General features: G+C 41.3%; 1 protein-coding gene and 1 pseudogene across 6 annotated transcripts in view; both read right to left on the minus strand.

Annotated features, from left to right (window-relative positions):
• Positions 1-3,582: 3,582 nt before the first annotated feature.
• The window catches only part of Trappc8 (trafficking protein particle complex subunit 8), an 84,321-nt gene continuing 72,198 nt past the window's right edge, over positions 3,583-15,705 (minus strand). For all 6 annotated transcript variants that reach the window (XM_051163663.1, XM_051163662.1, XM_051163657.1 and 3 more), the window contains 5 exons: positions 14,511-14,684; positions 10,846-10,947; positions 7,600-7,745; positions 5,319-5,408; positions 3,583-4,039 (listed from right to left, as the gene is read on the minus strand). In XM_051163663.1, the coding sequence (XP_051019620.1) occupies positions 3,805-4,039; positions 5,319-5,408; positions 7,600-7,745; positions 10,846-10,947; positions 14,511-14,684 (747 nt within the window). In that variant the 3' untranslated portion in view covers positions 3,583-3,804. The remainder of the gene's footprint in view (positions 4,040-5,318; positions 5,409-7,599; positions 7,746-10,845; positions 10,948-14,510; positions 14,685-15,705) is intronic.
• LOC127204714 (cytochrome c oxidase subunit 7A-related protein, mitochondrial-like) lies at positions 8,726-8,962 on the minus strand (annotated as a pseudogene).

The raw sequence follows: 15,705 nt of genomic DNA on the forward strand, positions 1-15,705 counted from the left end.
CACTTTGTAGAACAGGTTGGCCTTGAACTCACAGTGATCCTCCTGACTCTGCCTCCCAAGTGCCGGGATTAAAGGTGTGCGGCACCACTGCCCAGTGCTTCTGCCACTCTTAATATTCCTTGAGAGAGTTTCCTAAATGTCTAAGGGTAATCACAGGGAGCACACTTCCTGGGGAGACAATTCTCCTTGGATCCCTAGTTCTGTTAGGAGCATCACCCATCCTTCACCTTCTAATTGCCTTTGGGAGCAGAGATGCCCACTGTCCAGTGTCACAAAGTTAGCATGGAGGCAGAAAACCAACTCTCATGTTAACCTAACTTCTACATGGCGTACATGTGAGTGTGACACACACACACACACACACACACACACAACCAAATAAATAATTAAAATGTAATTTAAAAGCTTTTAAAGCTGACCTCTGGCAGGTCAGAAGGTGCCTGTCAGTGACCGCAATGCTCAGCTTGAGTGCTCTATTAAAAATCGGTAATGTGGGCTGGGAATGTGGCTCACCTGGTAGAGTGCTTGTCTAGCATACACAAAGCCCCAGTTACATTCCCAGCACCAAGTAAACCAGGCACAGAGGCACACACCACACCTGCAACCCCAGTAGCCAGAAGGAGAAGCGTCAGAAGTTTAAAGTCATCCTTAGTAAGTTGGGGACCAGAGTGGGCTATATGAGACCCTTCTCAAAAATGAATGAATAGATTGGTGCCAGTCTCTGGCTGGGTTCCAGCTCCTTTGGGGGCACCTGCATATATGGGGTACACACATACACACTTAAAAATTTAGTAAAATCTTTAAAAAGCAAAAGCTACTTACCTTTCCCCTCAACTTTCTGAAAGATTTTGGCTGGAAGACACATTAATGGCAGCACTAAAGGAAAGCTGCACTCTAGCACCCCCATGTGGTTATGGCTGGTGTCAGGAATCCCTTTTATGGCAAATTCTCAGACATTATACTGTCTTCTTTTCTTCTTTGTAGTCTCATCTTGCCCAAGTCCCCAAAATACACCTGGATCATCTCCTTAGGGTGACTTCAGCTCCGCCTTCACCTCTCTCCTTTCTAGTCTGTCTGCATTCCTGTTGTCTCCACTTGCAGTCTCTACAAAGGCTCCTACACAAGCTTGTCAGTTTTGCACTGAATTCCCACTAATGGAAAAACCAGCACTGGTAGTATCCTCTTCCTAGCTATACTGGAATCAAGAATTAGGTTTGGCTCCACTGCTCTTACTGTGGGGCTCATATACACACCTGGAGAATGAATGGGAGGATTTGGGAAGCCGCCATTAGCTTACAGCCATCTGAATGATCTGGCTTAGTCTACAAATACACTTCACTTCCTTTCTGCGAAGATATTTTTTGCTGAGTTTAAAACTGTGGCTAAGGGCTGGGGGTGTAGTTCAATCTTGGCTTCATATGCTCTTTCAACATATGCTGTATTTAGTCTAATTCTTCTTCCTCCTCCTCTTCTTTTTGGTTCTTTGAGACAGGGTTTCTCTGTGTAGTCTTGGCTATCCTAGACTCACTTTGTAGACCAGGCTGGCCTTGAATTCACAGCGATCCACCTGCCTCTGCCTCCCAAGTGCTGGGATTAAAGGCGTGCACCACCACGCCTGGCTAGTACTGAGGATTTTAAACTCCAGCCAGGTAAACTAGCTTTGCTTTAGTCTCTCACTTATGACAGAAGTGAGAACAATAGATGCACAAAGCCCTGGTACCGGCCCCAGCACTGCAGAAACTGGGTGCACTGATACCCGAAGGCCTGGTACTGACCCTAGCACTGCAGAAACTGGGTGCACTGATACCCGAAGGCCTGGTACTGACCCTAGCACTGCAGAAACTGGGTGCACTGATACCGGAAGGCCTGGTACTGACCCTAGCACTGCAGAAACTGGGTGCACTGATACCCGAAGGCCTGGTACTGACCCTAGCACTGCAGAAACTGGGTGCACTGATATCTGAAGCCCTGGTACTGAGCCTAGCACTGCAGAAACTGGGTGCACTGATACCCGAAGGCCTGGTACCGGCCCCAGCACTGCAGAAACTGGGTGCACTGATACCTGCCTGTAATATTAGCACCTGGAAAGTAGAGAGAGGGGATCAGGAATTAAAGGTTATTCTTGGCTATACAGTAAGCTCAGAGCAAATGTGGGGTGCACAAGACCTGCCACATAAAACAACACGCCGTTCAACCTTTCAGACATCCCACTGGCTTGTACTATGTTTATGAAGCCATCTGTCAGTTGTAACTATTGCTGCTCTTCTGGAGCTGACTTGTCTGCGTGCATGAGGTCCCATGTGCAAGTACTGCATGCAGGCAGTTGAGGGAGGAGAGGCACTTGCCTTTGGCCTTGACTGTCTGTCTGCCTTTGCCTTCCACCTTGAGCATTTTTTCCAGGATACATTCAGACGGAAGTAACATGATCTGACATCACCTAGAAGCCTGTGAGGTTCTCCTACCACTGCCTATATTCTTCTTCTTCTCTTTCCAGACTCAACCTTTCCCCCCAGTTCTTTTCTTGGCTTGTTTCAATCTGCACATTGCTGCTGACTTACAGGTCTTGTCTTCCAAGTACACTAAGTCTGTGCCTGTCTCTAAGCCTCTTTTTTGAAGGGAGCAGACCCTGGGAGAACAGTCCCCTAACACCAGCTTGCCAGCTCAGTGCTTTGCTCTGGACTTCGGTCCACTAATCCTAGACTCACAGGATACTGCTTTAGAGCTGTTTCCTGTTCAGCTCAGAGACTGTACTTCTCCCCAGCAGGAGGTCTGTGGAACCGGCACCAGAGCCTTCCCATGGGGGAAGGGCGAAGGCCAGACCATGCAGACCTGAACTCAGCATCAGACAGGACATGTGCAAAGAAAAACTTCACTTGCTCTTCAAGAGCAAAGGCCTGCTTCATTTTTGAACAATGGCAATGAAGCTTCCACAGGAAACTAGGCTGGTGCCTACTGTACATGGTTGACATTTATTTTAAACAAAAATATATTACGTCCTCACAAAGCCAAGTTTTAAAAAAGGCATCTAATAAATTTATACAGTGAATAGTATGTCTTTATTCTATTTACAGTAAATTTGTTATAAATATAATACATTTTTGAAAAGCTTATTTTTAACTTGAGTAGATTTATATTTTAAACAGATCAACTTAATTGTTAAAGTTATATAATAAAGAATATGATTTAATGACAAAAATCTTATTGTGAAATAGTGTGACAGTAAGAGATGAGGGAATAAAGTCAAACTCCTTCCAAAACTATGTTCAAAGCATCAGAAAAGCTTTTCTTTTTACAGCTATGTATAAGCCATCGGGACACCAGACTCAAGTGCGAATGCCCGTAACCAAGTTCAAAACCGAGCTTACAGAACTGTATGGGGCAAGGCAGGAAAATCTGTATTTAACACTCTATAGAACTTCACAGTAAAGGTAGGATCTTCAGACTAATGGCTTAATGGGAGTATTGCCAGCAAGGCCTTTCCTTCTTCAAGACCACCTCCTAAGAGTCACAACCATCAGATAAACTGCAACAGCAGACTTTGACATTTTTAAAGACACAGCTTAATAATAAGGTGTGGATATGTTGAATTCTGTATTATAAGTATGTAAATATTATCAGGTTTAAAAGGGGAAAAAAAAAAAAAAAAGAATCTAAGCATTCTCAGCCCAGCATTCCATGTGTCAACTAAGCGCCAAGTCCCTGTATTTTGCAGTGATCAGAGAACTTCCTTAACAAGTTGGGTTTTTCAAACGCTGCTGTGAAATTAATTCCACAAAGTCAGACTGATTCTGTGTCTCTCGGCTGTCACGCGTTATTGATGATAATCAGAGCAGGCATGGAGTTCTGCTGACTTGTTTCAAATACTGTAACCTGGTCCGATAATCTGGCGAATACCCTTGGAGTCCCAAGGTTATAAACACCTGTATGAACAAAGCATGCCTTCAGCTGCAAACTGTGTGTCTCTTGGCTTTTCAGCTGGAGTTTATACTGTGTCTGTCCAAGCCACGTGAATGATCCATGAGTTTCCAATGCCTCTGGACTAAAAGAAGAAGAAAATTGTAAGTTATAAAATTTTTCCTTTATACTGTTTATGGGTTTTGTTTGTTTTTTGTTTTTTCGAGACAGTTTCTCTGTGTAGCTTTGGCTGGACTTGCTTTGCAGACCAGGCTGGCCTCCAACTCAGAGAGATTCGCCTGCCTCTGCGTGTCGGGTTTGGTGTGAACCACTGCATCTGGTTCTTCCTTTATGTGTTTTTGTTCTGAAGCCTTACATCTTTCTTTCATCAAATCCTTTTGTTTCTAGAAATTACTTATGAGATGAACTATTATTAGTAGCATTACTGTAACAACCAACCATGCATTAACAGTTATTACTATTTTCTAGGAACAATGCTAAGAGTAGATTATTCCATTTAGTGTCTATAAATGATATCTAGTAAACAATGGAGCCTGACTTAAAACTGAGCTCTTAACCTCTTGGTTATCCAAATGGAAAAAGCAACTGCATGTAAAAGAATGCCCATGATATTAAACTTTATAAAACTAGAAAGTGAAAACAATCCAGTGCCCAACAACACAGCATAATGTAATGAGTTCGTGATATAGTACCATACAATCTACTGTGCTTAGATTTTAAGGTGCCACCTGAAGTGTAACATGCTAACATGCAGTATACACTTCAGATGACTTGGTACCTGCAGAGCCAGAAGGTATCAGAGCTGCTCTGGAACTGGAGTTACAAAAGAAACGGTTGTGAGCTACCATACAGGTGCTGGAACTAAACACAGAACCTCTACAAGAGCACCAAGTGCTCTTGACCACTATGCCATTTCTCCAGCCCCAGATTTATTTTCTAATACAAAAATGCCCAAGACAAACCTGCTGGCTCTAGGAGAATTAAGTACTGCAATATAATGCAGACACCTTTGTTAAGTTTTTTCTTTTTTAAAAATAGCTTAATTTTATTCTATATGCATTGGTTGGAAGGTGTCAGAGTCCCTGGAACTGGATTTACAGACAGTTGTGAGCTATGATGTGGGTGCTGGAAACTGGACCCAGGTCCTTTGGAAAAGCAGACAGTGCTCTTAACCGCTGAGCCATCTCACCAGTCCCTGTTAAGTATTTTCAAGTCAAGGGAAACCCTTTCGCATTTACTACCTCTGCAGTACTTCTCTGACACCATACAGACAAATCTAGGGCATGTTTGAGTTAACTCCATTCATGTTAGGCAATGATCTGCAGAATTTCAAAATACTCAATCACTTTACATGATACTAAATGCAGGGCTACAGAACAACCGCTCATAAAATACATTTTTACCTTGTTGTTTTATGCCGGAGATCAACTATTACATCTACGTCAGCCTTAGAACAGTTAGAAAGTAAAAGAGTGACTGGTACTAAACAAAGGCTGTGGAACAAAGACAAAGAAAAACATCAGTCATGCACTTTCTTCTTAGAAACAAGTTTCTTAAACTTGATAGAACACAGTTGGGTTTTTTTTTTTTACCCCCTTTTTTGGTTTTTAAGACAGGGTTTCTCTCTATAGCCTTGGCTGCTCTGCACTCTCTTTGTAGACCAGGCTGGCCTCAAACTCACAGTGATCCACCTGCCTCTGCCTCCCCTGGGATTACAGGTGCCACTACACCTGGCTCCAGAAAACATGTTTAAAATAAAATTCAAGTTAAAAAAAGAAAAAAAAAAAGCTGAGTCACAAAATCAGTCTAGGTAATTTATTTTGAAAGTAAAATACATGAATAAAACCTATCCATACGCCAAGAAGAGACCTGATACCCTATGAGCATATAAAGGGGGAGGAAGTACCCCTCAGTCACAGCCATAGGGGAAGGGAGTAAGGGGAAAATGGGAGGGAGGGAGGAATGGGAGGATACAAGGGAGGGGATAACCACTGAGATTAACAAGAATAAATTAATAAACTAAAATTAAAAAAAAAACCTATCCATACTAAGTATGAGAATGTATGCTTCCTATAAGCAACACTGTTAGTATAAGTGTTATCTCTAGATATGAGCATGGTTTAGGATACGCTGGTGGCTAGGTCCACTCTGCAGCATTTCCTTCAGTTAAACTACAAATGTGTAACTCACAAGGCAATGCAAACACCCAGGAACTAACACTATTCTGGTCCAATATGAACTTCCAATGCTAAATGACTCACACCTTACTTAAATGCTAACAGAGAGAAGAGATGTAGACATCTGCATGTCTCCTGGTAAACGTACAGCACCGCTCACTTCTCCTGCTGCCCATCTAATCCTCAGACCCTATAAACACATGGTCTACTGAATATTAGGCCTTTCTGGGGCATTTTAAACTGTTAGCCCTTTTCTCTCTCTAACTACCCACTGTTGAGACCTGAATTTCGCCTTGGCCTTCCTTCCTACTCAGCTGCCCTTTCCAGCTGTTTTCAGGTGTCCCTTCTCCTTGGCTCACTGTTCACCATTTCTTGTCCATCTCATCATCTCCCTCCCCAGCTCTACCAAGGGTGACTTCTTCTCCAAAACTGTGAACATCAATTGCCACATACACACTGGGTCCAAGATCATTTCACTCCATTTTACACTTGCAAAGGGGCATTTTCAGGTGTCATCAGATTTAGAACTTTTTACTTTAAAAATTGTGTTTATACATTAAAGTTGTTTGTCAAAATTACAAATAAATAATTCCCTATGATAGATATATAGTACTTAAAAATTCTCCAGGTGGGGGTTAAGTTTGCAAGACAGTTCAGAAGGTAAAGGAGATTGCTACCAAGCCTGACAGCTTGAGTTTGATACCTAGGCTTCACGTGGTAGAAAGAGAAAACTAACTCCTGAAGGCTGCCCTTTGACCTCCACACAAATGCTATGGAATGTATTCATACATATATACAAACAATGTAAACAGATGTAAAAAGATATTTTAAGGGAATGAAATAGTCTAAATCTCATTGTAGTCATGGTGTAGGCTTGATTTGTGTCTAAACCAGAATAATAAAAAAATTTCCCCCTAGTTTTTGAGTTTATAAGAAAACCTTAAAGCTCAAAAAGAAAGCTTTTGATAGGGAGAGAGGGAAAGTGGGGGGTGAGTGGAGAAGAGACAGAGACAGAAAAAGGAAGGGAGGGAGAAGATGCACACTCACAAATGCTAATATAGTAAAGGCTAAATCATTTAAGACTCAGTTAAATTTCTTTTGGTGTACGGGTTAATGCTGTTACCAAAATAATGTTAATTTAAATTTTTTTTTATTTTATTTTTTTCTTTTCTTTTGGTTTTTTTGAGACAGGGTTTCTCTGTGTAGCCTTGGCTGAGCTGGACTCACTTTGTAGAGCAGGCTGGCCTCGAATTCACAGTGATCCTCCTGCCTCTGCCTCCCGAGTGCTGGGATTAAAGGCGTGCGCCGCCACCACCTGGCTATTTTTTTTTTTTTTTTTTTTTTTTTTTTTTTGAGACAGGGTTTCTCTAACTAACAGCCCTGGCTGTCCCTGAACTCACAGAGATCCACCTGCCTCTGCCTCCTGAGTGCTGGGATCAAAGGTTAATTTTTAAGAATGGCTGTCTGTACATGTACATAGGAAAATTTAATAAAAATACCGTCAAACCTTTTTTGATGAAAAGGATGATGAAATGATTCTGGGTAGTGGAGACTTGTTTTAATGAGATTAGAAAGCTGTTCTACTGATGGTCTTGTGGAAACTGTAGTGTTTTCTGGCCTGAAAAACTTTAATAGTTCCATTTCTGGTGGTTCCTGAGAATAGACAAAAAAGATTAATAATGAAACGATGCTTTACAAAACTTACGGCATAAAAACTATTTAAAAACCAATGAAGAGAACCTAATCATGAAGAGTATTTGCTATTATTTAAACTAGCAGCTGCTGTCATATACAATATAACCTGGGATACACATTAATTTCCCATTTACCTAACAATTCCACACATGAGCTCTGTGATCTTACATAATAACTTTAAAACTTTTCTTATATGTAAATTTGGGTTGCATAATAGATCATTTCAATAGTTGATGTAATTATTTTTTTTTAATTCAGATATTTATTCTGCAGTCAAGTAAACCATAGCTTAAAGCCACAGCATTATTTAAAGGAAAATTTCTGGTGTAGCTGTCTACATCCCAACACTGACAGATATTCTCTTTCCCATAATGGAACAAATACAGAACTTTTCACTAAAGATCTAGGCAAGGCAAATAACTCTTTGAAACAAACTACCCAATAAAGAGAGGCAGATGGAAAAATCCCACAGGTAGCTAACTCAAATTCCCATTTCACACGCCTGACCTCTGGCTTTTGTCTTTCTCCTGTGGTTCCTGCTTAGACAGTCCCAGAGGCCCTGAGTACTGACTGCTATCAGTGAGCTCATGAGCAACTTTCATCCAGGTGCTCCAGGGAAACTAAAGCTCAGTGTCATTTCCTTAAACAACAGTTTTAACTGTAAAATGAGCTCTGACATTTGACAGCCACCTGCATCTCATACACAAACCAAAACATTGTACCCTTAGCTTTTCCCTCTTTACAAAAATGGTAAGTATACTATTCAAGTAGAAAAAAAGAAAAGAAAAACAGAAATAATGAAAAATGAAGCTTCATAGGGTTTGTGCCACAAAGTAACCCAGCCCTCCATAGGCTGATTCATTTGTTTTGGGGCTGTGAAGCCATGTAGAGGATGATTAGGCAGTAGATGGCCCCTTCCACAGTCAGAGGTATGGTCAGAAAGGCCTCATGTTAGGTGGATGGGCCCACCACAGCCTTCTCGAAGAATTTCTGGAGCTCTGCAATTTTGTTCTTCCCAGCATAATCATATCCTGTCACACTGGAGGTCAGTTTAGTCAGTGTGGCAAATATGACAGGTAGTGCCTCTGGGAAATAGGCTTTTACCCCTGCGGACTATAGGCTTCTAAAGCTCAAGTTCCAGCCAACTTCTGTGTGAAACCACTAAACTTGTACATGTTGGCTGAGCCCAACTTCACCCTGCCAACCACCCTAGAGAAGGCGCTGGTATTCTTATCCAGTAGAACTGCTTGGCACTTAGGCCATGGATATTTAATTGTACAGCACCAGTTTTAACAGCTGAATCAAGAAGTGACTGACAAACTATCAAATGTACTGTCTCAACTATATCACTTAAAGGATAATAAGTACTAAGGAGACAGCTCAGCTACTGCAGCGCGTGCCTGGCATGCCTGGGTTCAAGCCCCAGCACTCCATCAGCCAGGAACAGAGGTCCCACTGTGATCCTTCAGCCTGGATAGTGGAAGCAAGAGAATCAAGAATTCAAGGTCAACCTCAGCTACACAGCAAGTTGAGGCTACTGTATAAGGTATCTAAGTGTTCTGTTTTTTCTTTTCGTTTCTCCTTCTTCTTTTTTGGTTTTTGAGATAGGGTTTTGTTTCTTTTAAAGGAGGAAACTGAACAACAGCATCAAAATTACCTCACAATGATCGGAAATACAGCTCTACTTATTTCAGAGCTTCATTAAAACAAAACAAAACAGGGCTGATTTTACCTACACTGTACACAGGACTTGCAAGGGCCAAAGGAGAATAACAGCAACACTGTGTCACATACAAGCATCAAGCCAGCAAGTGCTCTCTCCTAAGCTGTGGACACTTTTACACCTGGTAACATAAGGTCTTGCAGCTGACCTTGCATTCCTCCTCCCTCAGCCTTGGAATGAGTCACTGTTCAGGAACACACTGTTCTTTCCGTTGGAAAACAATTGTTTCTACACTGAAATGGCCATTGAAAATTAAAGAGCTATGATGTGGACAGGTCTCGCAAACATGCCTGGCCTGAGGGACCATGACAAACAGGCAACTTAGATCATCTGCACATATTTGAAACTAGAAGCTCTGGTTTAGCTTCTTCTTCTTCTGTTGTTGTTTTGGTTTTTCGAGACAGGGTTTCTTTTCTCTGTGTAGACATGACTGTCCTGGACTCACTTTGTAGACCAGGCTGGCCTCGAACTCAGTGATCCGCTTGCCTCTGCCTCCCTAGTGCTGGGATTAAAGGCATGCACCACTACCACCTGGCTCTGCTTTAACTTCTAAGTCAGACACATAGTTTAGCTTAACCAGGAAGACAGAGCAGAGGAAGTCAGGAAGAGCTTCTGGGGAGCTACCAGGATCTTCTTTTAGGTTGGAACATATTTCCATTTGTAAACTATGCTTACGATACTTTTGATTTTAAAAGTTTAATAAATGCATTATTAGGGATGGAGGGATGGTTCAGTGGTTGAAGAGCACCATATGTTTGCACTTCTAAAGGACCCCGTTCATAAACAACCACTCAGAATTCCATGCATGTGGTGCAAGACACAGTCCTTGGGCACTGCATGCCTATGTTGTTCAAACATAGTCTACGGACATTAAGCATGCACACAGTGTACAGACATACATGCAGGCATTATAAAAATTATAAAAATAATACATATAATTTAAAAAGTTAAATACATTAAGTAATATATTCAAGTCATCTAAAACAACATGACTTCCACATTATACTGAATAAAAGCTAAAGGTATAGCTTAGTGGTAGAGTGTGGGCTTATCAAGCGTCAGGCATAGGTTCAACCCACAGCATAAGTTTCTACATATCACCTGGCAGAAGAAAAGACATAAACAGTAGCCAAAGAAGGATATTTAGACAAATCAGGCATGTGACGCATGCCTCTAACTCCAGGATCAGAGGCCAATCCAGAGCCATATAACTAGACCCTGTCTCAAAATTGAGAAGACATGGGCAGAGAGGGTGAGAAGCACGGCACAGAAAGACCATGAGCACGGGCAAACACAATGATGCACACACAGAACGCCTCGCAGCAACCGTCTTACCTGTTTCTGAGAATGGGAAAAGGCTTCTTTCCCAACAGTGTGAAGAACAACATGATGCTGGCCTTCTAAAATAAGCTGCTTATTATCTTCTACAACGTACGCCTGAAAATGCAACCAACAGAAATGTCACCTTTCACTCACGGTAGAAACCTCAAAAGTAACCATCTCAACATTTGGTAGGGAGAAAATATGACCTGTATCTATCAATTATCAATAACCTCACTTCAACTTTTATCTGTCTATTCTATCAAAAAAACATCTACCAGGTGGGAGAGACGGCTCAATGGTTAAGAGCACTGGCTGCTCTTCCAGAGGACTAGGTTCAAAGGCAGCTCACCACTGTCTGTAAATCCAGTTCCAGGGAATCCACCAATGTGCATGAAATAAAAATTAAAAAACAAAAACAAAAACAAAAAAAAACATCTACCCCTCCCTCGCAATCTATATGGGCTTTTATAAAACCCAACTGACCTAAATATTTCAAAGAGACAAACCTTGAGTGTTTTTTCCTTGTTTTCTCTATAGACTTTCAAGAAACTTCAAAGAAGCGTGCCATTAACACAGGCCTTTTGTGTGTGTGTGTGTGTGTGTGTGTGTGTGTGTGTGTGTGTGTGTGTGTGTGTACACACACACCCCTGAGAGCTGGAGCTCAACATCTACAGTCTTCCTCAGCCACCTCTCTCACTGAACCCGGAGCTGCAAGGATCCACCTTCCTCTGCCCGACCCTGCACAAGGGTTTCAGATGCAGGCCAGTACCTGGCTTTTTCCCGGTGCTGGGGATCTGAACTCAGGGCCTGTGCTTGTATAGCAAGTGCTTTAGTGGCTGAGCCATCACCACAGGCCCAAGAAAAGTTTCTTAAAGTGATCTCAGTTAAACATCAAGAAGTGACGTATATATAAGCTTCTTTACTCAATTGCCAAAATACAGGTGACTATAATTGAATCCTGTGAGTGAAAATGTCATGTTTTATCAGACTGTATAGTCCAGGGTGGCCTCAAACCTGTGATTTTCTGTCTGCACTGAGTGCTAACATTACATGTGTGTACCAGCATGTTTACTTTAATCTACACATGTGCTTTTCATTTTGGTCCACTTTTCCAAGATGGGCTCTCACGGGCTCAAATTGAATCTGCTATGTAGCTCAGGCTGGAATCAAATTTAAGGCTTCTGAATGCTAGAATTACAGGCACATGGCACACATGTTTTGGATACACAAGGCTTTTTACTACTAGCAAATAGTAAACTGAATTAATTTATTTTAAAATATTTGCTCCAATTTACAATTTTTCTGTCTGTTGAATTGACTGTTTTAGAGAAATATTTGTCAATGGCTTTGATTTACTATAATTATATAAATAGGCAAGTTTTATCCTTTTTGTTTTTAATTTTATTTATTTTATGCGCATCAATATTTTGTTAGCATGCATGTTTGTGCACTGTGTGCATTTCTCGTACCCGAGGAAGCCAGAAGAGAATGTTGGATGCCTTGGGATTAGAGTCATAAACCACCACATGGGTGCTAGGAATTGAACCTGGTCCTCTGGAAGAACAGCCCAATGCTCTTAACTGCTGAGCCATCTCTCCAGTGCAGAGTTACTTTTTAAAAATAAGCCCAATTTTCTTTAGATTCAAGAGAGTGCATCAGAATGCTACAAGAATCTTAATGCTAAATGTTAAATTTCTGTATTTACTCACCAGTGACAGCTTGTCATTTGGGGTCACCCACTACTACTGTCCTAAGGCAGGCACAGGACCGCCAGCCCACAGCCCACTCAGCTCAGAACCCAGAAGTAAATAAGTTGAGCAGCTGTTGCCTTAACCTTACAGGAGCTCACTGATGAAGTCATGAGACAACGCTAAACATCTAAACAGACTCTAGGCCAACCTGAGCAACATGAGACTCGGCCCAAACAAAACAAATCAAAGTAATTTGACGCTCAAGGTAGGAGTTTGGTCCTGAATAGTGTTTAATTCACAAATCCTCCTGTTCCTGTGCATGCTATCCCACAATTAAGATGACTTTACAAGGGTTTAGTAGCTAGCCAGGTGTGATAACACAGGCCTGTAATCCCAACAGTTGGGAGGTATGGAAAGAATCAGGAGTTCAAGGCCAAGCTTGATTATACGAGATCCTGTCAGAAAAAGAAAAATCAAAACAGAATGGAAAAAGTAATTTTTGTTTTTGTTTTTCAAGGCAGGGGTTCTCTGTGTAGCCCTGGCTGACCTGGACTCATTTTGTAGACCAGGCTGGCCTAGAACTCACAGCGATCTACCTTCCTCTGTCTCCCGAGTGCTGGGATTAAAGGCATGTGGCACCATGCCTGGCTTGAAAAAGCATTTTTTAATTCTCTTTAATTTATAGACATTTTCTGAACTCAATATAAATGGAGCTCCAGGTATTAATTACACAACAAACTCTGTATCCTATTCTTCAATGCATTCACACCTCTACATTCCATCAAAGACTATACTTTATGTTTTCTTTTACATGTGGCCACTGCACCATTTTTGGAAATGTAAAATTTTCTTCCCACCCAAGGTCATTTTGGACTTGACAGTTGAGTACAGATGGTTTCAAAAATATAAACTATTTCCAGTAGCAATAAATAAAGGGAAAAAAAGAAGAAAAGGCACACAAAAAAGATGGAACACAGACAACAATAAGCCATGGCTACTGGAACCATGGACTGTGCCCCCCATAGACTCACAGAGCTATTTCTTTCTTGACAGTGTCTGGACATGCTAATGATAACAGAGAGTTGTATTTATTTGCTTGTTTTAAATTTTTTTGAGACAGGGTTTCTCTGTGTAGCCCAGGCTGTCCTGGACTCACTTTATAGACCAGGATGGCCTCAAACTCACAGAGCCACCATGCCCAGCTGATAGAATTTAACGGGACCTGCTCTCACAGACCTACATATCCACAATATTCTTGGTGACACACAGAAACAACACTAACTCACAGAAAAAAGCCATCAGCTTTTATTGAATTCTTCTTTTTAGATAAAAACATCCAAAGTCATTATGGAACCACTAAAATTTGTAAAAAAATTTCGATATTGAAGCTGAAAATTTTAGCCAGAAAAATATAAATGAGTTTACATTTGTTCTTCAGTTTGAAAATAAAATATTTAGGCCTGAATGCAGTGCCATAGACCTTCAATCCCAGAAAGATGGGTTTCTGTAAGTTCAAGGCCAGCCTGGTCTATATAGCAAGTTCTAGGCTAGCAGGAGTACGTATTGAGACCGTTTCAAACAAACAAACAAACAGGAAAAAAAGAAAGAAAAGGCAGGCAGGCAGGCAGGTGTGCAGGCCAGGTGTGATGGCGCACACTGTATTTCCAGTACTCGTAAAGCTTTATCAAGAGTACAAACAGTCTGAGGCCTGCGCTGCAAGAAAAACCCTGTGTCAAACGCAAACGAAAACCAGACAGAACTTTCTTTTGTTTTTTTCTTTTTTGGTTTTTTTGAGACAGGGTTTCTCTGTGTAGCCTTGGCTTTCCGTAAACTCTCTGTATAGACCAGGCTGGCCTCAAATTCACAGAGATCCGCCTGCCTCTGCCTCCCAGAGTGCTGGTGTTAAAGGCGTGCACCACCACGCCTGGCTCAGACAAAGCTGAAACGTCTCTAAGTGAGGTTTGCTGAGGACATGGAGTGCCCTACCTTCCATAACACGACAATGTTCAGGTCCACCTCACTGCACTTCTCAATCAGCCTCACAGCATCCTCTGCTGCATGCTTCTCAGGATGTGCAGAAAGCTCATCATGTGGTTTCTTCAACTCCGAGGATAAACTTCGGTAAAAGAAATCTGCACATGGACTTGCTGAACTTATTATCTGTTAAAAGATAAATTACTTGTCTACATAAGTGTTTTAACTAAATGCCCTGTCAAAATTTACTGTCAGTCATTTAAGTATACTGTCCAAAAATTAACAACTCTAAAGCTCAGGTTCAATTATTAATTTCTTGTCTGTACAGTTGAATATGAGAAGGCCATTTGAATACCTAAAAGACTTAGTGCAAATTACTCAGAACCTGAAAAGATGTTACACCAAAACACTTTATGCTCCCATGATTCTCCAAGCGTCCAGGGAGGACGAAGAAAAAATACAATTCTACACTACAAATGTGCTTCTCATTCTGTTTAAATCCATAGAAACATCAGTCAGACCTTTGAATTGCACCAACACTCATTTCATTGTGTCTGTTGTTAAATAATTTTGTGTGAGGTTTCTGGCTGAATTAAGAATACACTTATGAGGATACTATCCAGGAAACATCTAATGAAATGACACACACAACCACAGACATTAATTTGCCCTTTGTATTTACTTGAAAGAGATGTAAGAAAAGATTCCAATCTATAGGATTTCTCCTAACAGATAAAATATGCTCTTGTAGTAAAATCTCTACATTTACCGTTTTATCAATTACTATGCATATATCATTTAGATGAAAAGCTTCACAATACAAAGTAAATATTAAATGTTAACAAGTACATGCTGGCTGGCAACACCCAGCCTACCTCAAAGAAGATGATGAGCATCAAAGAACCTCTTCATGGAGATGGCTTCAAATGTGGCAAACAAGCCACTGGGCAAAATGTCCTCATTTCTCCCACAGACAGAATTCTGCCTAAAAATGGGCAAGCTTGGGTGCAGGCAGAGTCGATGGCCAAACTCCGCCATACAGGGTAAGCAAGTCCTCAATAGTTCCTGCCTCACAAATATGTCTGCCAGATACATTGGGCCAGAAGGCTGAAGATGATGCTCCAGCATTATAGAGAGTTTTGGGTGACCATTCAGGCAGCAAACTGTCTCTGTCATCTTCTCATTTGGGGAGCTGCTAATCTGCACT

This window comes from Acomys russatus, chromosome 20 (genome assembly GCF_903995435.1).
Source record: "Acomys russatus chromosome 20, mAcoRus1.1, whole genome shotgun sequence".
Taxonomy (NCBI): Eukaryota; Metazoa; Chordata; class Mammalia; order Rodentia; family Muridae; genus Acomys; species Acomys russatus.